Source organism: Fundulus heteroclitus, chromosome 23 (genome assembly GCF_011125445.2).
Source record: "Fundulus heteroclitus isolate FHET01 chromosome 23, MU-UCD_Fhet_4.1, whole genome shotgun sequence".
Lineage (NCBI taxonomy): Eukaryota > Metazoa > Chordata > Actinopteri > Cyprinodontiformes > Fundulidae > Fundulus > Fundulus heteroclitus.
In genome coordinates, this window is record NC_046383.1 from 26096318 (window position 1) to 26121053 (window position 24736).

At 44.0% G+C, this 24736-nt stretch overlaps 1 protein-coding gene across 5 annotated transcripts in view; it reads left to right on the forward strand.

Moving 5' to 3' along the window:
* Positions 1 to 24736, forward strand: part of unc5a (unc-5 netrin receptor A) — a 168248-nt gene that overhangs the window by 125299 nt on the left and 18213 nt on the right. For 2 of the 5 annotated variants that reach the window (XM_012864320.3, XM_021317446.2), the window contains 6 exons: positions 1523 to 1687; positions 13784 to 13972; positions 14752 to 15045; positions 19790 to 19877; positions 20344 to 20512; positions 23537 to 23770. In XM_012864320.3, the coding sequence (XP_012719774.2) occupies positions 1523 to 1687; positions 13784 to 13972; positions 14752 to 15045; positions 19790 to 19877; positions 20344 to 20512; positions 23537 to 23770 (1139 nt within the window). Of the gene's footprint in view, positions 1 to 1522; positions 1688 to 13783; positions 14012 to 14751; positions 15046 to 19789; positions 19878 to 20343; positions 20513 to 23536; positions 23771 to 24736 lie in introns of all 5 variants that reach the window. The other 3 variants (XM_021317311.2, XM_021317403.2, XM_036126917.1) reach the window with 2 other exon arrangements.

Here is a 24736-nt window from a genome sequence, read left to right on the forward strand (position 1 = left end):
AGAAACTTTGAAGAGAGGTACAGTGCCTTGCAAACGGTTTCACATCCTTGGAATTAATTTGTATGTTGCAACCACAAAATGCACGTTTCTTATTGGGAGTTTAAGCGGCCGACCAACACAAAGTTGTGCATCATTGTTGAATTGAAAGAAAAGGGGGGTAGTGTGGTGTACATTGGTAGTCAGTCCTTTTTCACTGCCACCCCTTAATCGTATTCAGTGCGACTAAATGCATTTAGAAGTCCACTCTGTGTCGTTTATCCTCAGTATAAATGCAGCTGTTCTGTAAAGGCGGCAGAGGTTTGTTAGAGAACATTAGTGAACGAACGCCATCAGGAAAACCGGGCAAATAGTTTGGCACAAGTGCAATCCTCTGAAGTCATGGCTCTCCATTCAAACTGACAGAGAACCAGCCAAGAAGCCTGTGGCAACTGTGGAGGAGCTGCAGACACCCACAGCTCAGGCAGGACAATCGGTGCGTATGGAAGAATGTCATGAAGAAATCCGTGGCTAAAAAAGAAAGGTCGAAGGAGTCTAGCGCACAAGCGTTGCGGGTGTAACGGTGAACGTGTGAAATAAGGCGCTCTGCTCAGTTGAGAGAAAGAGTTTATTTTTCTCTTTTTTTCCATGTGCTTGGGAAAACTAACACTGCAAATTACAGCGAGCATGCAATCCCCATTGTGAAACATGGTGGTGGCCGCATCATGCTGTGGGATTGCTGTTTTAGAATGAAGTGGGACCAAATTTAGGTTTCTAGTTGTGCAAGGCTGGTAGAAGACCCAAAGGACTTGCAGCCTTAACCACAGACAAAAGGCAGTCCTACGAAGTATTGACTCATGCAAGTGCACACCATGCTTGTCAGATTTGTGATTTTATTTTCCTATTTACTTTACAATGATGTGCTACTCTGAGTTCACCTAGCACATAAAATCCTACTAAAACACATTGAAGCTTGTGGTGGTAAATGAACAAAATGTGGAAATGTTATCGGGCATGAATACTTTTGCGAGGCGCTGTGTGTGTACCTCTACCTGGCTCGTGTTTGTAGATCTGGTTTGCTGACCAGGTGACAGCACATTCACACCACTGGGGTTTATCTGAGTTGCATCTGCTTTACATGGCGTAAATAAACAAAGAGAGGAGAATAGAAACACCATGGCTCTCCTCCGAAGTTTTACATTCAGTGGTTTCCCAATGCCTCTGACTGATTTAAAAAGTATGCACAAGCACATTTGCATGGTTCTGTGTGGTATCAATACCAGGTTTGGACTTTTTGAGCGAGTGGTTTTGCACATAATGGAAACAGAGCATTCTAGCCCACATGTTCCCATCTTACGCAAATCTACCACTCCCTGTTATTAATAAACTTCACTGTGTGTTCAAATCCTTTCATTGAAGCCCTTCAGCTTGCTTTCCAATCAATAGTTCTATTTCTATAAACCGAAATGCAAATTAGAGGGTTTTATTTTTGTTGCCATGTGTGTCTTTTTGTCCTCAGCCTTGCTTTCTATGTGTATATTTGTAGTGGACGGAGGCTGGAGCGAGTGGAGCAAGTGGTCGGCGTGCGGCGCAGATTGTTCGATGTGGAGGAGCAGGGAGTGCTCCCAGCCTTCACCCGGCACTGGGGGCAAAGACTGCCAGGGGCTCGACCTCCAGTCTATAAACTGTACCAGCGAGCAGTGCCCACAGAGTGAGTGCAGAAACCACCCACACGCTGCAAAAACCATGGCTCTCGCTGTTCACCTCCGCAACCGTATGTGACGTTCAAGACATATTTTTAGCCACTGGCAACGGGATCAAGTGATCTCAACAGCAAATATAGATTTTAAAATAAAGTCAAGAATAATTGACTTTTATAACTATAGTTAGGAAGAGTAAGGGGATCATAAAGAGTACAAGGAAGGAGTGAACGGGTGTAGTTTTTTCACCTGTTAGCTGCCATAAGTAACAGCATTTATGTGGAACCTGGACAAGTGTGGAAAAATGGTTGTGTTTTCACACTTTATCCCCACTTTTTAAACGTTTTTCTTACTTTCTTTGTCTTTCCTTCCAATCTTCCTTCCTTCTTTATATTACCTTTCATTGTTGCTTCCCATGTGCCTTCCTTCTTTGTTTCTGTGCTTCCTCTTCTCATTCTTGATTTCGTTTTTCCTTGTCTCCTACCTTCATTGCTTCCTCTTTCCTGTTGTTGCTTTTATTGTATTAATAATAACCTGACCTTGGCAGAAGCAATAAGTTAACAGTGAACTTATGTTTCTGCACTTGAAACCTGTCCAATGTCGGCTTTTGTACTTTGTTAATTTAACGAAGCATTGTGTAAGTTTAAAGATTATAAATATAATTTTATTTTCTCTCCCAAACATGTCCTTACAATTGCCTGACGTGTAAAATGAGTTTTCCTCTATTTGCAGCAGTTGCCGTAATCGATGCATTAGCGAGAAAGCACGGGCTAACTTCAGTGTTTATAGCTGTCTTACCCAAGAATACATTACACCTCTAAACAAAACACCTATGCAGTTGCAGCGGCAGATGCTTTTGTTCTTCTCCCGTGCACTGGTGTCATTTCAACTTGTCACCAGAGGGGGCAGAAATCCTGACATCCTTCAAATGACGAAGAGTGCAAACTAGAACGTCAACAACTACAGTACCAATCATTTTGGAAGATGACAACATCCCAGAAGCTTCATTTCAACCTGCTTTAATCGAGGAAACACAGCATAAAAGACCTGAAACGTTGGTTGATATGTAGAAGCCTCAAAATGGCTAGAAAGAAAGCAGTATCAGTAGAAAGGTAGGAAGGGCTGTCTTCTCCTCTTGCACAATGGATGAAACGCAAGGAAGAAAGCCGCTGAATGTGCATAGAATTACAGCTAATACTAAGAAAAATATGTGAATTATTACAGGCTTTTAAATTATTATCGTGCTTATTGCAAAAACAGCTTTTTTGCAATAAGCAACATTTTTTGCTGTAATCAGACACTCAGATCCCATCTCACCTTCTGTACACACACACACACACACACACACACAACTGTAATATAGATGGCACTTCTAATAATGACCAATGCCTGTATTTAGCTGGTACTTTTGCTGCTCGTATCACATTGGTCGAGGGAGGGCTGATGAGCCCCGCTCTTGTTGGAGCGATAACCAGAAAAAGGCGTTCTGTCGGAAAAACGACAGGCCAAAAAAAGCGACTCATGTACAAAAACAAACCCAAGAAAACACAAACACAGACACATGGAAGTTGCAAAAGACAAGCCCAAACTCACTTAATAAGCGGACTAAATGCAACGCTGAAGCTCACATCAACATCCCTTATGGATTACGGGTTTTTCTCTCATTCTGTTGAGAAAAGGCCAAATAAACGTAGCCTACCCGCACAGACGTTGCAGTCGCTGACTCGCTGGTATTAGGTCTGGAAATTCAAGTGTTGGCTCCTTCCACCGAGGAAACGTAGAGCACATAGGGATCTTTGGTCAGCTTCCACAGTAAAGTCCTCTGGGTTACACGCTCGTACCCTTCACTCACATTTCTTGGTAATCTTTCGGGGTCAAATCAATGGAAAAAAAACTCCATATGGTCACTATCATTATATCGAAAGTCACTCTGGCAGCCGTGTTCTGTTGTTGCCATAATATGTCTGTAGAGGCGATATTCAGGACAGACCTGTTCACTAGTTGACTCATACAAGGAAACTATTCAAGCATTACCGCTCTGTTTGTACGACCACAAGATGGCCGCGACGCATGCGAGCTGCGCTGTTCTAAATTTAGTGATTTGACATAATTTGAGGAATGCTCTCTTTCGCTGTGCTCCTTTAAGTCTGGAAAAGTTTTAATTACCGACGTGAAAAATGTGTAGGCAACGCCGAAAGAGGGTATCCGAAAAAATAAGACAGATTTTCCCTTTTATAAAGCTGACAAAGCTCTGCAGAACAAGAAGTAACCCTCTTCCTTTCACTACATAAATTAATCATTTAACCCTTTCTTTTGGCATCAGCATCACGTGACAAATGATGAGTCCATCTCACTCAGGGTTTGGTAAAAGAAAAGCTGCTTTTCCCTTGAGCTACTCTTTCACACATGAGGTTCATCTGTGGCCCACCGCTGGCTCATCCCCACCTGGGTGACCTTTTCAGGTGATCATTTCTAATTAACACCGGGGCGACACTTGCTGCTAGCATAATGCACTGTATTACCTGGTGGATCGGCTCTCTGTTGCTCCCTGACCTATTAATAGAGGTGAGAATTGAAGCATCTCTCCACTGATTAAAACACAACCTGCCAGATAAATGACCACGAGCCAAATGGGCTGCGAAAACGCACATGGCTGGCTTGGATGAGTTCGGCGGGATACTTCTCGGGGTGAGAACGCATTCATGTTGCCCACGAGCCAGCCTCTCTTAACTTTTATGTATTTATTTTACCTCCCCTGGGTGTTATAAGAAGGCGTTTTTTTTTTTTCTTCCTGTCAGGATTAAGAGCCAGAGAGTGCAAATGGCCAAGAGTCAGCAGTCGCGTAGAAAGAGGCACCACAGGCTCCAACTCTGACCAGATGGACATGAAGAGAGAGCTCCATCATTCCCTACAGATATCAAAGACCGAAACATATTGCCGCTTCCCGTCCAGAGACAATGAGGGCGGCGTCTTGAACAGAAACGGCTATAAATAGTGGGCTCTTTGGCTGATCCACATGGTAAACACTGCACGTCTTAATGGAGGATTCATCTGACGTGGGCCGATGAATTAATAAACCGGAATGTGGTGTCGGCCGCTGATTGATGTGATCAAATGGACTGAATGAGAGTATCTGCTGGGATCTACTGTATGTGAAATGCTGCATTATGTATAGAGCTCTGCGGGCATGTGCTTGCTTTTGTCGAGCAGCGGGCGGCTTTGGCTGGGTGCAGTGATCCCAGGCAGCTCAGTCGGCCAATCATCAAAGGTCAGCAGCTCCTCCTCAGAGAGGCAGGAAATATACACAAAGATGCCCGTCATTGTTCCTCTCTTTCTCTCCCAGTCACACGCAGAGTCGCAGAGTATTTATACTGACAGCGTGGAGCGCAGCGCTGGCCTCTGAAGAATGCCCCATCCCAATCTGTTCCTAGCAGATGCGAGTCCGTAGACATGTGCTGTGTGAAGTATTAAAATAAGCAAAGTGGCGAGATGGTTTTGGCTCGTCAGCAACTTGCCAACTTCAACCATGTCTGCGGGCTATTAGCTATGATGGAGAACTTGCCCCCGAAACAAAAGGCAGCCTCCCCTCTTCCAGTGTAAATTGAAAATAACAGCTTCAGAGTAATCCAGAGCCACAATGTAACAAAAGCTGTCCTCTGTCTGGGGTTGTGATCTCCCTCATTATGTTAAAAATGACACGTCAGGAGAGGTTATTGCTTTGGGCGCTGCACGTGAAAGCCAATCCTCGGTCTCGGCTTTGGGTTACAGCTGGAAAACAAACAGATTTGAACCGCGGAGGATTGTTTTCATAAAGCAAACATGTCGAGCCCAAGATCTAGGTATGCAAAATCAGCGCATGGAAATGATGAACGTGCTGGCGCCACGCCACAGCCTAAATGGCAGACAGGTGTTGGAGGACACACAGAGGGGAGTGGGGGGAGAACAATGGTCCCCTTCTTTTAACGGCTCAGGAAATTAGAACAAAATGCGACAATTATTTCACTTAACGTGTGTAATGAAGATAATGGACATAATTCTCAGCAGCAGCCTATTTCGCCGTGTCACAAAGAACGGTGGAAAGTATTCATTTATCTTTAGCCTGCTTTTGGATTTTCAGGCTAATTTGGCGGCAAACTGCTGCCATGTTTTTTGTTTTTTGTTTTTTCTTTATGAGTTTGTTTGCCAGAGCAGGGTCACGGTGGCTGTGTGAAAAATAGCTGAGCATTTATTTTGGACTATATTTCACCAGGACCCCGCTGAGGGATGAGACGACTGTATTGTGGAGATAGTAATGGTCACGTTCACTTTGAGAGTTTTAGTAGCCATATTTCCCTGACCTTAAGAAGTCGGGGGTAATTCATCTTCAGGCAAGCGACTAGGATTGGCCATGGGATGAAATATATTCTCTCGTCTCCTGATAAATGCCCTGGGGAGGAAGCACGGGAGGCTCTAAAACTCTTATTTATCAATGCAGCCGAGAGAAAGGAGCAGGTAGAGACGGGCTTTCTACGCAGCCTGGAAAAGTTTGGAATCAAAGTGCTTTCAAGGTTTGGATAAGATTGGAAAAAAGAAGATAGTTTACTGAAATCATAATTGCGTTTTCAGATTTCATCCATCCGCCCATCCATCACTATCTATACATCCATCCATGCATACATACATACATAATCCATCTATCTATTCATCTAGCCATCTGTATACATTCCATCATGCAATTAATTTATCTAACAATGTAATCATCCTTCCGTCCATTTATGCATCCATCCATCACATATTTCCTTCATCCATCCATCTATGAATACATAATCCATCCATCTGTCCATCTATTCATCTACCCATTCATCTATACTTCCATTCATTCATCATCCATCCGTCAATCATTTTATCCATGCAAATATTTGCCGTCCAACCATTCATCCATACATACATAGTTCACCTTCCCTTCCATCCTTCCTTCCTTCCTTCCTTCCTATGTTTTTTGCAAGTTTATGGTGAATTTCTGTAACTGTGTCCTTTCAAAACGAATAACAACCCTGAAGAGAGCTGGGGGTGTTGCGCTGACTGTCAATACAGCAAGAATCCAAACATTAACAGAGGCCAGATACATTGCCTCAGAGGGGATGAATTATACCGGTCCATCTCAAGTCAGAAACTGATCCTTAACCAGCCGGCATTGGAGCCAGTCTGACGAACTGAGGTGAAAGCTCTGGGGGTATAAAGAGATTGCCTTGCGGTCATCTGTGGAAGAAGAAGAAGAAGGGGGGGGGGGGGGGTGAGTGCATCACATCTGCAGAGCATCTACAGGCAGGTGCCAATCATGATGAGAGGTCACAGACAAAGAGAATCAAAAGTTGTGCAATTAAGTCAAGTAGAAGTGGAGGATGCAGTGACGGATGACAGAGAGGAGGAGGCGCAAATTGGTATGGAGTGCATGGAAAGAGAGGGCACTTTGGAGAGGGACTAAAGCAGAGCCCATCCAATTATAAAAGCTGATTAGCTGTGTCAATTAAAAGTGTGATGGATGTCCTTTCAATTATTGGCCGGCATCATGAGAATCAATGAATGCAGGCCAGGAGGAGCTGCGGTGAGCTTTGGGATCGTTTGGCTGCGACACCTGGTGGGTCAGATAAAACTTCACTCAGTGATGCTCTGATAAGCCACCAGAGATTACAGTCTGGGCAGAGGATGAGAGAGGTGGACAGAGAGGAAGAAAGGGAGGGGGGAGTAGTCTGATTGACTGACTTTATTGTTTGGATGCGAGAGAGCGGTGTGCTTGAAGAGAAAAAGGAAGCGCAGAGATATTGGATCTCTTTGGCTTTGCCAGGTGTCTTTGGTGCGTCCTCAGAAAGCAAACTGGCTAATCTAAATCAGTAGAAAACAGGTGGCTGTTCTCCTATCTGATGGGTGTTGTTTTGTCTTTTGTGAGACCAAACATCCCTCAACAGCCTGCAGAACAAACCCGTCCAAATATCACAGCGTCATCTGGCCTTTGGCTCACCGAAAACAATTGGATTTGGGATATTTAATGAGAGGTGCAGCAAGTCTCCCCTTCCTGTTTCTGGAGCTCGTTGTGGAAGGTGGAGGGTTCAGCCAGGCTGCCCAGAGTTAAGCACCTCTGTGCTAGCCTGAGGAAACAGATGGAGAAAAAAAAAACACAAAGAGAAAACGGAGTCAGAGACAGAGAGGAGCACATAGGTAAATGGACAATATGAGAAGTGCAGAGAGGATGGGAGTGCACCTCCCAAGTGTGTTCTGTACATATGTGCTAGGAACAAAAAGAAACACACAATCTCGTGTTTATCTTTCGCCAGTCATTCACGATTGATTACTTGTCAAGAGATCTCTGGCTGAACGAGGAGTTGCCATAGAGGTTAGCTGCCTATAATCCCTCTACTTAAAGTATCAGATTGTACTGAGATAATCCCCCATGAAACAGATTCGGGCATTTTCTTTCAATTTCTAGCCTAGCTTTGTCCAAAGAAAGAGATTTCAAACCAAGAGCAGAAGTGAAGGACAATGAAATACAAAACAACGGATAAATATCCATCTAGAATATTTTTTTTTATTTGACTGCTGTTTTAATTTTCCCTTGCATGCCTCTGATTCACTAACGCCATTCTGAAATGTCAAACGGTTGTTTGTAAAGGTTAATGCAGCTCAAGTTAAGGCCTGTCGCTTCGAAATCATAATGAATGGCTGCAAATATTAATGACAAAATGACGACTCTGGTCTTAATTGGTTTTATTTTGGGAAGTGTTATTGATAGGAGTGCTAATTTCCTACAAACAGCCCGTCGCAGACACAATGCTCAGCCCTCCTGTTTGCCTTTTAATTGTAATTTTCCTTCTGCTACATTTGTTCCTGTCTCCTCTCTTCTGGCCTGTCCTCCTCCTTTTGTTGTCAACTCAGCACACGCGCAGCCTGCAGCACTTTAACCTTTTCTGTTGTTCCCCATCCCTCAGTGCTGCACTGCTCGTTGTGTCCCCTCCTTGGCTGTGTTCGCTTGACAGCACTACGCCCCAGTGGCTTCCGGGCACAATGGTGCTCTACAAAGGCCTTGGGAGAATCCTCCACCTCCGCCACCGAATTCCAGCAGCACAGGGAGACAGCTGTAGCAAATCCCATTCGCCCGCAAAAACACACACTCACACTAAGTCCACACGACCGCACGCATACACTGTTTACTTTCTGGCCTGAGCTGTTGGGAAGGAGGATGCGCTTATGCTGTCAGTAAAAGTCAATAAAGATTGTAAATCTTGGATTTTTCTTCTTCTTGTCCCACCCTCTCACATGGGAGTGTTGTAAAAAGTAAAAGATGGTAAAAAAGGAGCCACATGTTCGCCTAAGATACCCAGCCATGTAGAAAAAGTTAATATACTTACTGTCAGTTGTGACAGTTTACATGTCATAATAATATGAACAAAGTAACAAGTAGTCGTTTAAAACCTGAGCAGGAGTTGAAGGGGATGTTATGTAGTCTGTCCGGGTGTTGCGTAGATTTCTTTTGAACAATTACGTCACAGTATTTGCTGCGGAGCTGCTAAACAAGGATATGGAGGTCCGGCTTATCAGTCTCACAGATCCGCCATTTTTATTTCTCTGAGCTATTTTGTAGTTCAAGTTGAAGGATGTCGAAGCAACAAGTGGATAAGTCACTAGTTATTCCTTACATGTTTGAATTCAATGTTATACTATCTATAAAAGCAGAACTTTTTGACTCGACCATCATCGGCCATTACCATATAACATAGAAAGGATTCCTGGATCAATGTGTGCTTCTGTGCTTTTTTGTGTCTCTCCTCTGTCTTCTCTAATCCCCAGTCGGTTGAGGCAGATGACCGTTCACACTGAGCCTGGTTCTACTGGAGGTTTTCCTTCCTGTTAAAGGGGAGTTTTCCTCTCCACTGTCACTTCATGCATGCTCAGTATGAGGGATTGCTGCAAAGCCATGGACAATGTAGACGACTGTCCTCTGTGGCTCTACGCTCTTTCAGGAGGAGTGAATGCTGCTTGTCAAGACTTGATACAATCTACTTGGTTTGCTTAGACAGGAAACTTTTTGACCAACCTCGATGATTTGATTGAATTTGACTTTGTAAATTGCCTTGAGATGTGAACTGGCACTATATAAAGAAAATTTAATTGAATTGAATTTATGTGGGTTAACATAATGCCTAGATAGAATAACATCCTGGAGAAACAATATAATTCCTGAATAAAAACAAAAAACAGGGATCCTGTGGATTCTGGTGAAGTTTCAAACTTCATTTAGGTATTATTTCAGGTTTTAATAAGTTTGAAAAAAGAAAAATAGTTGTATTTTCAGATAGGATTTTCTGTCTCACTGTGCAAACGTTATTTCCATTCATCCATGTTTGAACTGTGATCCACCCGTTCATCAATTTGTCTGTCCATCCATCCATCTAGTCTCTGTTAAGTCTGTGTCTATTTTGTCGGAACATTATAATATATTTGCACAAATCGAGAGGGAACATGTGTATTTACATTTCAAAAACTCAATGAATTTGAGTCTGGAGAAGTATGAAGTATTGACCTGAAATAAAACTTTGGGAACCATAAAAAAAGAAGTATGACAGCTTTCCAACAGTTTCAGATTTGCTGCCACTAAACTATCCTACCCTCATGTTCTGTTTTTAAATCCAATAAAGACAATGTTTCTAAATGTTTGTGTTCAAAATCCTGATTTCAGTTTTGACCAACATTTTATATCAATGCACATACTAACACGTTATACAAGCGTGGATTATATCGTGTGATATCGTTTTTTTCCAGCTATGCATCTATAATTAATTGCATTGCTCGCAATTTATGAAGAAGCAAAATGTATTATCCACAAACCAAACATGCACAACTATTAATCTATTCAGAAGTCAACGTTTCAAGATAGTTGTGAATGTTACTAGGCTTGGATATCATAGAAACTTTTACTGAGTTAAAACCAGCAGTACAGCTGCTTAGAGACTGCAGGAACAGCTAAGTGATGGATTTCAAGTCAATAGATTGGTATGCTTGAACATTGGCTATAATCCACGTGACATTTCAATGCGCTATACCTACCATTCCCACAAATATGCTTATTGGTGTATAAGTGGGAATTAAGTTTAACGCTAATACTGAGAATTGTGAATGACAATTTTAATTTGAAAGTATATAAGTGTGAAACATTTATATGCTACCATGTAACAAACTCCAAAGATGTGTTTTGGGGGTAAATGGGGTAGAGAGAGAGGTGGAAGAAAGGTAGACGGTCCGGGACTCGAAGGGGGGAGACAGGCAGGGTGTGGCTTCTTTTAGCATGGTCGTTACAGTGTCTGAACCGAGAGACTTCCCAAGTTATATCCTTTGGTGAGACAGCAGCTTTGAGAAGTTTTCAAATATAACAGAGCTTGTTCTGCAGGAATCTTTGCAATGAGATAAACAGCAACACCTCTGTTTACCTCGGCATTTTGGGAGTCGCGTGTGAAGCTGTCTGTCCACAGATATGAGGTGCTTAGCTTTAACTGCTTCATGCAATGTGACAATGATCCAAAGTACAGCTGGGAATCAACAAAGGATTTGAATAAGAAGGAATTACATGGTTACTGTAGTCCGGTCATGACTGACTACCTTTAACTGGCCTCAACAGAGTTGTACAAATGCCTGCAGATTTCACTTATTTAAAGAATCTCTCTCCAGACAGAAGACCCAAAAATTTAGCCAGACACAAAGTTGCTACAAAAGGTTTATTTAAACCTGTAACACCTGGATTCAGTCAGAACCTCTGCAGGAGAAGCGGGAACAACCTGGCAGTGACGAGGGCTGGCTTACTCACTGCAAAGATGTCAGGCTAGATGGCAGAGGCATGATCCGAATCCAAGGGACAGAGTTGGGTCATGCACTGGTAATCAGACAAGTCCAGGGACTAGGAGAGGCTCAAGGGTAGAGCAAGGCAGCGAAATCCAGAAGACATGATCGAGGCCATGACATGGTAATCAGGCATGGAAGGAATCCTGGACATCTACTGGAAAAACGCTTTTGATAAATCTGCCGCTGTCTGTGTAGAGCTTATATCGCCTAAGGTAGACAACAGGTGTGAGATTTGAGCTTGATTGGCGCAGAGCAGGTGGACGTGGCTGGGTTCAGACATCCGCAGTAGAGGGTGACAAAAGAAGTGGATTTTCACTCCTGTCCCATCCCACTCCCACAGAATAAATTTGTGTCCCGTCCCAATCCCGGGCCAGAGTAGGAAAAAAAAGTCCAGTACCGTCCCACTCCTGGTAAAATTACTCCCACTCCCATCCCGCTCCCATTCCGAATGACTCCCACTCCTTTGCCACTCCCATTTTTGTTGTCTTCATTAAGTTTTCTGGCAATATCTTAAACCTGAATGTCTATGAAGGGTCAGTTAAGTTCCTGTTTTAGCTGTAAAGGCCAGTTAAAGTAAAAGGAATAATGTTAAATAAACAATAAAAGTAAAAAACAAGGAAACAGACCATGCCTGTCTTAGTTGAATTAACAAAATGTACAATGTTGCCTTTTACTAATTCATTAAGTAATTGTTTCACATGAACAATTAAGTTACTTTTATGTTTGAAATTGCTGAAACTAAAGAAAAATGCACCTAGCAAGAGATATATACTCAATTAAGAAAAAAGTACATAAAGGCATTACTTTCACAATTTAGATAATGTACCTCAATGGTTCAAAAACTCATTTTTGTAAAAGAAAAAGTTGACTATCATTCAAGCATATTAGTATTTTTCCGTTTGCAATAAAATATCCACAAACTAATTAGGGTTTACTATCAGAACCAATACACCCATCGAACATTAAACACATTGTTAGACAGACCTCTCAACTTTTATCAAAACTTGAGAGAGAGATTATAATTATTATTATTATTATCTTATCACAAATTGAGAGTGAGTTATGTTAATTTCGGGCGTGATGTGGAGCTGGAGTCGGAGCTAACTGGACCCAGGAAAAGCCGGTCCAGTCAGCTCCGTCTCATTTTTATCCAACCAGACATGGAAGTAGACATGTTTTACTTTTTTTAAAAAGTGAAAGAGAAGTGTTAACACGTTGTTCAGTTAGTGGGTTAAAACAGAAAAAAAAAAAAAACTGTTCAAATAATACTAAATAAAATAATAAAGTAGTTTTAAGTTATTGGCCGTATTATAACACTGTTGCACATTGGAAAATGAGTCCAGGAAACACGTTTTACAAGCAGGGTACTGAGTGTTAACACTGTGACATTCAAGTCTCGTCAAGTTTGTTAATATTTGCAACTTTACAGTCGCTCTGTGAGTTTAATAGATAAGTCCTTACTTCTGACTTTGCATTGCAAATCCAACTTTTCCAGGTTGAGTTCATCACTAGAGGTTGTCCCCCCACCCACCCCCCCACCCCCATTTCTGTTTTTGAGCGCGGGCGGAAAAAATAGATCGGAAGCACTGTTTGCTTCTGTTGTGTAGTTCTTTTGACTTGCATTATAGTTTAGGTTTCTTGGGGAAAAAACTACAAAATGGCGGCCGCGATCCTACACTATTGATTTTCTATTTTATTAAATTTTTTGGCATCGATCCCAGTTTATTGTACCTGCTATTGGTTTACTCCCGCTCCCGTCTGCTCCCGTTGATATTTAATCCTGTACCGTCCCAATCCCGTGATATTTACTAATGTTGACTCCCATCCTGTGGGATCCTTGAAAAAATATCAGCCTCTAATCTGCAGATCAAGACAGAATCATTGTAAAAGACGAGTGGGCCACAGTTCTTTGACAGTGGTGTAAGAGAGATATTGCAGAAAAATGGTTTTGCTAGATTTTTGGAGCTCTGTACTTACTTTTTTATGTCATTGTATTTATTCTTTAAATAAATTCAAAAGGAAAAGGCCAAAGCCTTACCAGTGTGCTAAAATAGCAAAAAAAAAATCTATAACCCAAGCTTTTAGCTCATAGTTTTCTAGATCATGAAACTACAATCTGAGATAAACACACTGACCTCATGCAACTAAAAAAGTCCTCAAGGTTTTTCCATTGAAGAAATAAACACCCGAGGCCGCCAGAGTACCTTGATTAATAGCGTCTCTGCCTCCTCTGCTTGCAGCCGTGAGCGGGGCCGAGGACGTGGCGCTGTACGTGGGCATGGTGGCCGTGGCCCTCTGTCTGACCCTGCTGCTCATCGTGGTCGTCCTGGTCTACCGGCGCAAGAAGGAGGGCCTGGACGCGGATGTGGCGGACTCCTCCATCCTCACCACTGGCTTCCAGCCTATGGGCATTAAGCCCAGCAAGCCAGGTGTGTGGGCACCACGGCCACGAAGGCCTCCCCACAGCAGTAGGACACTGTTCTTTGTTTTACCCTCGTCTGTCCGTCTCCCCACTGTGACCATGAAGCATTTGTCCACATGTAGCACTGAGCCTGTTGGCCTGTTGTAGTGGAGTTGGTGTGAATGTATTTACTGTGGTTGGTGGTCCAAGGATGAGTTATGAATAGGTGTGTGTGTGTTCATGAGCTGTTTATTTGCCTGCCTGGCACATTATGTTTCGCCACCACCTCATTGTCAGGAAATGTACCCACTCTGTTTACTGCCTGTGTGGAGCCTCTGAGGTTTAACAGCTAGTAATAGAAATACAACTGTCTGAGGCGGACGGAGAGGGGGGGGGGGGGGGGGGGGGACTGGGTCTCAGTGGCCGTGATTCACCGTGAAAATAAAAAGCCTTTATGCACTCTGGATGCTAAGCTGCATCTGAGTTCTGTTTGGGACTGATTGTGCGGATGCTAAAAAGACAGGCAGTGATCGAGCAGGAGCGGGTGGGGTGGGAATGGAGTGGCGTTGGGTGGAGTTTGTGTTTATGCGTTGTTATGTGTGAATGTCTGAATGCTCTGTTTTCTGTACCGTGTGTCTCTTTTAGGTTTTGTTGCAGTTCTCTGCGCGTGTTGCAAATTTGCTTTAGAGTGTGAGGTCTGTCTGTGTGACGCTGGTGTCCCCTGCTCCTCCCGCCCGCCACTCACTGAGATTCACACATCTCCCTTTTTTTTTTCCTTTCTTCTCTCCGTTTTCATTATTCAAACAGAGAACTCGCATTTGCTTACCATCCAGCCTGATCTGACGACCACCAGTTACCAGGGCACGCTGCGCTCTCGCCACGACACCACCGGGAAGTTTTCCATGACCAACGGGCCTCTGCTGGACCCGCTACCCAACGGCTCACACACTCTGCACAACGGCAAGCTAAACTCAGACCCTGCAGAGTTTGTGAGCAGGCTGTCCACTCAGACCTACTTTAAAACTCTCCCCCGTGATGTGGCCAACACCTCCTACGGGACCTTCAACTTCCTGGGTGGGCGGTTGACCATCCCCAATACAGGTGGGTTCTTCATTCATGCTGTGTTGGATTGTATCTCTTTTCTCTGTTGTATAGATCATTAAATGTAGCGGAGATAAACAGCATTGTTCATCTTTACTTTATGGAGACGTTAAATCAGACAAAAAGCCATAAACAACTATCGACCTGCAGCACGGCGCTAGTACATGCACGATATCTTAATGCTCTGTGTTTTCCTAAAGAATGGGATGCTAAAACCAGCCACTATTAAGGCTTCTTCTTAAAACTCCCCTCCTTGCAAGTTATACATTGCTTAAATGTGTTGGTTCAATACTTTACTTTCCTAATGGACAAACTCCCAAATAATCCAAAACTTTTGGGTTATTTTAGCATCAGCTAAAGGGAAAGCCCTCTTGCCTTTTTACACCAATCTGATCAATTTATAAGCTGACCATCCTCTCTAAGCGGTCTTATTGTGGTTGTTTCGGCTTTTAATGTGTACACTTATTTGCCGAAATATTCCTGACACTTTAAGTTTTTCATATTGTTTCACAAACTGCCAACTTTAATGTGTCTTTTTGCCATTTTATCTGAAAAAGTAGGAAAAAGGGACAACCATCACATAGTAGTCTCTAATTAAGAATTGGCAGGAAAATTATGTGATTGTTCTCCAAAAGTGTGACAAAAGAGTCTGATAAAATGTACCAAGACATGGCCTTCCAGCTAAACTAGCTGTCTCCGCATCAAGTACATTAAATAGTGAATCAACCTCGTCACTCAGGAAGGGCTCCAGAGATCTACAGCTTAGATCAGAATCCAAATCTGGCCCTTATGTGTGTGTGGTAAGAGGAAACGAATGTTGTAAGAAAGCCATAAGAAGTCCTGATTAAATTTTATACTAACATTGTGCAGGCCACTGAAGAAGGTGCTCAAATCAGATGTGACCAAAATTAAATTTCTGGCCTCCATGCAAATTGCGGTGTGTGGTTGAAAACACTTCACATCACCCTGAGCACATGGTCCCTGCAGCAAAATACGGCGGGGGCAGCATCATGCTGAGGGGAGCCTCTTGTTTACCAGCAACAGGGAACGAGGTCAGAGTTGATGGGAAGATAACTGGAGTTAAATGCAGGGCACACCTGAAAGAAAATCTATTAAAGGAAGATTTTGACTGGTGCAGATGTTTAACAACCCGACGCACACAGCCAGGGCGCTACAATGAAATGGTTTAGATCAGCCTTCATCTGAAAGGCTCAGTCAAAGTCCAGACCTAAATTTGGTTGAGATCTATGGCAAAACCTGGAAAATTGATGTTAGCTGATGATTTCAATCCAATCGGACTGGGCTTGACTTATGTTGTAAAGAATGGGCAGAGCTATTAGTGACTTGTGCCAAAATGTGACGCTACGTCCTATTGACTCGGGTGAGAGGAATGTGAATGATTACTACACTTCCAGATTCTTATTCTTATTATTGTTTCTTTCAACCCGCAACAATGCACTCCTTTGTGTTCATTTGCATTTTAGACCGGAGAGCCCTCAGCTGCCTAACTAAAGAGTGTTCAATATACAGTATTATTTGCACGAGTTCATTTAAATCTTTGTAACATCACAAAAGACGCAACTAAGCTGTACAAACAACATGTGCAATCACCAATATGCTCGCACGAGACATAAGTTATGCTGTACAGACAGCAATGTTTAATTCAGTCACTGTCTCTTCATGTCTGGCAAGGAGATTTAAGTAATCTTCTCTAATGCACCTAAACTTTAAACAAACGGTGCATAAATCATCCAAACAATTTAACATCTGCTGCTACTGTTTATGAAGAACTGCTCTGAGAGAAAGGCCATTCTGCTGCTTTATTACACCTGCTGTAATGTGTCCGACTGGATGTTAACAAGGAGAGTTTAATAGGAACAGCTGAGTCCTATAAACATCGCGATGTCTTGTTCGGCTTGAAACCCCCTTCATATGGGCTCCCTAATAGGTTTGTGCAAGGATAACACACACGTAAACGTCTTTAAGGACTTAATATGAGGCAGAAACAAGCAGTCATTGCCTTCAGGGGGACGGGATGCGGCCCCAAAAGTGCATTAAAAGCTTGTTTTTAGCAAGTGATTAAAGGGGAACGTTTTCCCCTAAATACCCCGCTCGTTTGGACCCGAGGCGGCTGCTAAACTGTAACTGGTGGACAAACATGTTACATTGCGTTCTAATGGGTTAAAAACAGTCTCCAGCGGTGTAAAAAGCACGCCGATTAAAGCAAACTGCAAATTGTTCTTTGCGTATCTGTCGGTCAATTGCATCAAAAGAGGTGAATAACTGAGCCGATCGGGCAGGATTAGTGACGGGTTTTTGCCAGACCAGTAACATTTGACAGATTATAACACCGGTTGTAAAGCGTTTAACTTTCACGAGGTTCAAACTCGCGTTGGAGCCAGAGTTCGGCTCCGCTGACCAACAAACCACGACGGCGAAGCTGAAGTAAACAGTGACAATGAAGACGATCGAAACTTCAGCTGTTACCAAGATATTTAGAGTTTGCTTTGGGTCTTTCTGATTGTGTCAATATGCATTTGCCAATCGTGTAATGAGTAAATGACGTATTTAGCTTGTAAGAGGATTTGAGAGTACAATGGCATTAAATGCGGTCTGAACTCTTCCATTTTTAGCTTACTTGTACAACTCTTTTTCTTCTTTTCCTTTCCATGTAGCACTAGGTTGTGCAGCAGGTACATAAATGGTGAGGTTGTCAGCTAGGATTGGCTTTATTATGTGTCTGCTTAGTGACTGTTTTTGATGGACGTATCGGTCGATTTTTGGGTCTTGAATTTTTTTTTCCTGTTCTAGCAAGTGGACTTGAAATAATGGTTGAAGGTCGTTGCTAACAGAATCTCGTGAGTTCAGCCTGCTCTGGTCCTGTTCATAAACCCCTCCGATTTATTGTCGTTCCATGCACGCATTGTTCATAATTCCAGCTCAAATGTTTAGTTGCATCTGTACAAAATACATATAATAAGTAAACATCCTTGAAAAAAGCATGAGATGAAAAACAGATTTGAAAAAAAGAAAGCAGGTAATGAATGTGGGCCCACTTAAAGGAAGCTCCGATGAGTTCCCTTATTTGATGTTGCCAGAGACCTGTTCACATAGAAAAGGGTTCAGGAGGGTTGGTTGTATTTTGATTTAAAAAAAAATAACGACATAATGGCAAAACAAATAGTAAGCCTGATCGTGTAATGTAGTTGTGTGAGTGATAAACTAGTGATTTTGACAGATTGTCTTAAAAAATCTGAGTCGTAGCTTTAAAAAAAATGGTGTCCCAGAATCGCACAGAAAAAAAAAACTAAGAATAACAGAGAAAGCTGGAATTGTTCCTTTAGTGGCATCTAAGGTGAATAATTTGGTCAAAATGTGACCTACATCTTGACAGCACAGCATGAATAGTTAAAAACGAATGTTCTGAGACGGAATGAGTTTGTGCCAAAAACAACGTTGTACTTGGCAAGATCCCGGGAATAAAACCTTAAAACTGTTTTTTTTTTTTGTGTGTGTGTGTTTTTCTTTTTTCTTGCCAATCAAGCCTCTGACTAATGGCAGAGCAGGTTGTCACTGTAGCCCGCGTCCACAAATGTCATCCGTGTGCTAAGAGCCTGGATGGAGGAATAAAAATACTCAAAGATTATACAGATGCAATGTAAAAGAAAAAGAAAAAAAGTCCTCCACCATTATTCTGCTGTTTTGCTTCTCCTCCCTTCAGCAGCAGAGTACAGAGCTTATATAATTATACTGGGAGACAGTTTTTCCACTTGGCTCTTTGTAGGCTGTCCAGATTAGCTGATGCCAGCACGACAATATCTTCTGGAAGAAAAGGGTCCTTTTTCCTGTTTTCTTCACCACTGCTCTCCCTGTGTGTGTGCTGTGTGTGTCTGTGTGTGTGTGTGTGTTTTCTTTGCCTGCCTCTTACAGATATTTTATGCATGGATTAACTCAAAGCCATGTTGACTATACCACGCATTGGCACCTATCTTCTCATAGGGACCCAGGAAGGAAAGAAATCTTACACTCGCATGCATCCACTAAAAAGGGAGTTATTCTGTCATTCATCACAGCTTCAGAGCGAGCACACGCTTTATAGATTCAGACGCGGACGCAAACATCCAGGCACCTTCGCCCGCCTCAAACAGACGCTCTTTCATGGCGAACAGGCCCAGTTTAAAACTGAGAGATTGTGTAAAATAGTGTCACATTCACTGTTTGGCCCACATTCGAAATGGCATTCTGAGTGGGTAATTTTAGCAGAAGAATCACAACATAAATGCTGCAGCACTCAAACTGCCTCGATATCTCTCCGTATTCTCCGACGTGCGTTTCTAACACCCTCCTGGGGAAGTGCAATTTTCCTGAAGTAGTCTGTTCCATGGTCTCAATTATCTACTTTGTGGCAGACGGAAGACATTTAAACCGCGCTGCAGCGCGAGCTTTTGTCTCAGCTAATTGTTGACATCGGGGACGTGTGCCGCCACGGCTGCCGGCGCACAGATTTGCATCCGCTGCACCTGAAGGAGGCTGCCTCTGACCTTCAGAAAAGATTTGGGTTTTTTTTGGGTTTTTTATTTCTTTTTTTCTTAATTCTCTCTTTTTTCCACGCGTACAGTTTGTTGAGTGGGCTGGCTTCCTTTGTGAGATGACAAAAGCACTGTTCAGTCAGAACAAATGAGCCTGTCCCCCACTCGCTCACACCCCCTCCCCCTTCTCTCCCTTTTGTTGTTATTTGCATTAGGAATCAGCCTGCTCATTCCTCCCGAGGCCATCCCCAGAGGGAAGATCTATGAGATTTATCTGACTGTTCAGCGGAAGGAAGATTTAAGGTGGGTCTCTTTAGCGCTGTCTAACTGGCAGTCTTCCCTGAATGCCACCAGGCTGTTTGTTTTGATGCTCTTCTGTTCCATTAGGAGCGGCTTAAGAGGCTGTGCCAGTACTGTGGAGGAGGGATGTAAATAAATAACGTAGCCTTTTACAAGGCTGTGCACTGTTTAAGTTAAATGAATTGTTTGGAAAGCAATGTTTATCTGGCTTGCTGCACTCATCCTCTGGAAGCCCAGCCATGGCAGCCCGCTGAGATAGTGCTAGAACGTTGCTCAGTCTTCACGTCTTGGCGCAGCTCGTCGGCGAGTCCGGCAGGCTTTAATTATTCCGCGTTCCAGCTGCTGGATAATTTGCCGAGGTGGCAGTGTCATATCCGGCCTCAAAGAAAGCCGTAAATTCTCCCTAATATCTAAATAATTGCAACCACTTCGTCTTAATTCACCCGGCCTCTTTGTGCTGCTGCCGCAGGTTACCGCTGGCCGGCTGCCAGACGCTCCTGAGCCCCATTGTGAGCTGCGGCCCTCCGGGGGTGGTCCTGAGCCGGCCCGTTATCCTCAGCATGGACCACTGCTTTGATGCGTGCCTCGATAACTGGGCCGTCCGCCTCAAGAAGCAGAACTACGAGGGCGCTTGGGAGGTGAGACTGCACCGCAGCGATCCAACACAAATCCTTTTGTAGGAAGACAAAGCCGCGAGTCAGTGCAACTGTAAAGTATTACTGAACTTATCGATTGTTTCTGTGAGAAGTGCAAACTTTCCCTGCTCGTGACTTGAAATGCACACTGCAGTACACCACGCTGTCTGTCATGGGAAGATCCTCCCCGCTACTCCTCCACAGGGTTTAAATTACAGGCCCTTGCAAGAGGATATAGACATCCCACATGTTTTTTTTTTTTTTCCACATTTTGTCAGACTTATAACCAACCTCGAAATGCATTTTTTAAATGTTATTTTATCTGATAGCACAACAGAAAGTGGCGTTTAGTCGTGAAGCGAAAGGAAAAAGACAGCTGGTTTTCAAAGTGTTCACAATGAAAATCTGAAAAGTGCGGAAGGCATTTGTATTCAACCCCCCACCATCCTTAACTTAGCTCGAACTAAACCATTCCTTGGTAGGTTGTACGTTTAGGGTTGACGCCTTTTTTTTTAGTGTTGCCGCTCTTAAGTTATGGAACATTTGCTCCTTTATTGTCAACTTTTAAAACTCGCCTTAAGACACATTTTTTTCCTTGGCTTTTACCACATGTTGAGATTTTTGCTCTCATTCCTTCTTCCACATGAGCTGTGGATGCCTACAGCTCCTCCAGAGTTGCCGATGGCCTTTTGGCTGCGTCTCTGTTTATTAGTGTCCTTGCTCAGCCTGCCGGTTTCTGTGAATTCTCATGCCTTAGTAAATTTGCAGCAGTGCCATCCTCTTTACATGTTCAGATGAAGGCTTGCAGAGTTCTCTGTGACCTATGGGACGCCTGGGGTGTTGTTTTATAACCCAGTCCTGCGTTGAGCTTCCCCACAACCTTCTCCTTGACCCACCTGCCGTGCTCCTTGAACTTCGTGATTCTCTTTGTTCACTAATGTTCTGAGACCTTTACAGAACAGCTGGATTTATAATCACACACATGTTTTCACTACTTTATGAGGCACTTGGTTGGACTCCAGAATTTAAAAGCACGCACCTCTCACAATTTCACAATTTATTCAGACGTAGGTTTGATAGCCGCGCTTGTTTTTCCTACTGCTTCACGCTTGTGCCGCATGAAGTCCCGATAAAACACATTCAAGCGAACAAATGCAAAGAAGCTAAAGAGCGGGGGGGGGGGGGGGGGTATTTTTACAAGTTGCTGTAGACCGTCCATCAGCTGGATCACTCCAGCTAAGGGTTTGCTTGGCAACATGTTGGTGAAAATAGAAATACTGTAAGCAAATTACTCATCCTCAAAGTGCCCTTCTGAGTGCTCCTCCACCGTTTTTTTTTTTTTCTTTTTTGGACTGCTGCTTCCAATTTACAGAGTTTTCTGCCTATTTTTCTGCCCGTGAAATCTGAACATAACCGCGTTCCGGGCGACAAATGACTATAGTGGAGAGCAACCTTTGGCGTGCTGCACTGCACCGCACACAGCCTCGCACAAACAAACGCAGTCCGGGGCAGTGCACCCATCTCGACAATCCAGAGAGATTGGAAGGGCTGCTGGTGGGCTCTCGAGTGTTAGAGGGTCTTCTTTCATGTTGGATATTGTGCATAAATTATTCAGCCTCCCCCCCCACCCTCCGTGTGGCCGCGGCAGGGTGTCTGTGGGATGGATTGCCCTGTCTGAGGCTGAGGTTAGACCAGCACTTTTAATCATCGAACGGTCCAAATATAGCTGGACGGCCTGACCGCGTGGCCACGACGGTAAAGAAGCGGCAGGTGGACGAGAGGAGGAGACAGAAACTGAGAGCAGAGAGAAAGAGGAAACAGACGGATGCAAATGAGCAGGTAATGCAGATCTACTGGGTGGGTTGGGAGGGGGGGGGGCGATAAAACGGACAGCATAAGCAGAGATGTGGAAACCGTAAAGCATACGGAAGGAGAAATGAACCTTTCTGCTGCGTAGCCGAGCTCCCGTTCCACTGAAGCGGCATTAGGATGATGAAGAAGTGCGACTCCATTGTGGGTGCATAGAAAATGAATTGTGTCGATACTAATTCCATTGATCTAGATGGTGTCTGCGCGAATCGATCCTTGAGGGCTTCGCTGCGCGTTTGGCAGGCACAATTCTCTCTTTAGCGCAGTTGGCTAATGGGAAGAGTCAGTCAACTGGCATGATGCGATTTCAGAGAAAATGTTGTCACCCCGGGCCCGTTTCGTCTCCGTCAAATTAGCCGAGAGAGAACTGGAATCGTGTCATAAAAGCTACCCTGTGCTGCGTTCCAGGCGGGGTATTTTCACAGGCCTCTGGTCCTCATTAGGATCCAGAACCGCAGCAAAGCCGGGAAATTCAAGGTGTCGCGTCTTCGCCATGTTGTTTGTTCCCCCCCACCACCATTTGGTAAATGAGTGAACCAATTAATGCTTGTGATGCACCCTTGGTTTGAACACTTACCTATCAGGCGTCAGTATTGTTATTCTTTTTGTTTGTGTTTTCAGACAAAATGGCAAGCAGTTTTCAGTTTTCTCATCGACTCTCTAAACAAGCAGAGGAAAATTCCTAAAAATTCCCAATCATCGCTGCACCTCCACAACCTTTATTCCTCCAGAACCGTCTGCTCTTGCCAGGAATCCATTCCAGTCTCCTTTCGCGTCAATGGAGGAGCTCGTTCATGCATTATTAAATAAACTGATGGTATTCTATAGGACATATGCTTTTGCACGAGGAGAATGCGGCTTTATGCCGGCGAAAAGGAAATCTGAAGCAAGAACAAAGCACTTTCTTTTCCTCTGATCCGAACCGTTGCCTAGAACTTTGTGTAACATTACCCTGAAGACCTTCTGCTTAGATGTCACACCGCGGGAGCGATGTCGTTTGGGTCGCTGTCTGCTGCGCCACTTTGCTAACAAGCCCTCCGCAAACACACTCCTACACACGCATCAGGCGACGAGCCGAGCACATTACCCTTTCCTCCTACATAAATTGGCTGCTTGACCTTCCGTCCACATCTTGCGCTCTTTTCTTCTGTCTTCCAGGACGTCCTGCTGATGGGGGAGGAGCTGGTGTCGGAGCCTTATTACTGCCAGCTCGAGGCCGAGACGTGCCGCCTGTTCACGGAGCAGCTGGGGACCTTCGCCCTGGTGGGGGAGTCGCTGCACATGGGTGCCGCCAAGCGCCTGCGGCTGGTCCTCTTCTCCGACGCCTACTGCTCCACGCTGGAGTACAACATCAGGGTGTACTGCATGGACGACACGCAGGACGTCTTCAAGGTGAGGCGCTGCTTGCTCTCAGCGGGTTCGTAAGATATGCAGAAAGCCTTTAAGTAAATGTATCTTTTATTGTAGCGGGAAAATCCCAAACTGAAAATGTTTTGAGCACAGCTAGAATAACGGAGTCACCCTCGCCAGCCTTAAGTAAAGTGCAATTTAAACAGCAGCGCCAAGTTGACCCTCTGGTGAGTTAGGTAACGCACAATCATTTTTTGGCCCGCTGAATAAATATCCCTAAAATCAAACTTTGCTTTATGCAGAATCTTTCAGGATTATGCTGCCGCTATGAGAGAGGAATGTATTTTGAGACTTTTCCCACGTTTTTGCCGACCGGTCTGAGATTAAATTAGAAATGCTGCCAACATGGTGTGATTAGCTGAGCTGATTTATGTTTTTGTTTGGGATATTTTTATTTGTTTCTTTTGTCGATGATGTCCTCAACTCTGCCCAGTTGCTGCAAGCCATTAAGTTTCCCTAGACTTTGTGCACGGACGTATTTTACTACACATTTTCCCTCTCCACACGGACACAGTATAATCAAGCACTAATGCCTTGCTCCCTCCCTCGAGGACTGCCTCTGAGTAGCCTGTTAAGATTTCATTTGCATGGTTAATTAGTAAATTAAAAGGAGAGTCTGTCCCAATCTTTTCCCACCAACCCCCAGTGCTCCCTTTAGTCTCTCTCCGTACCTCTCAGTCGCTCTCAAAAGCGGTCCCTCTCCTCCGCCGTCGCCACCCACAGCCACAAGTGGCTCTTCCAGCACAATCCACTTCGGCTGGCTGTAATGGCTGACCCGCACACGCGAAGGTGCAGCACCATCACGGTCGGCGGATGGCTGCAGGACATAAACAGTGGAAGTCACGCAGAGTTCAGGCTGAAATTAGCACACACACAGGCCAGATGAGCTGAAAGCTGCAAATGCTTCTGCTGATGTACCTTGAAAAAGTGTTCGTACCCACTTTGTCA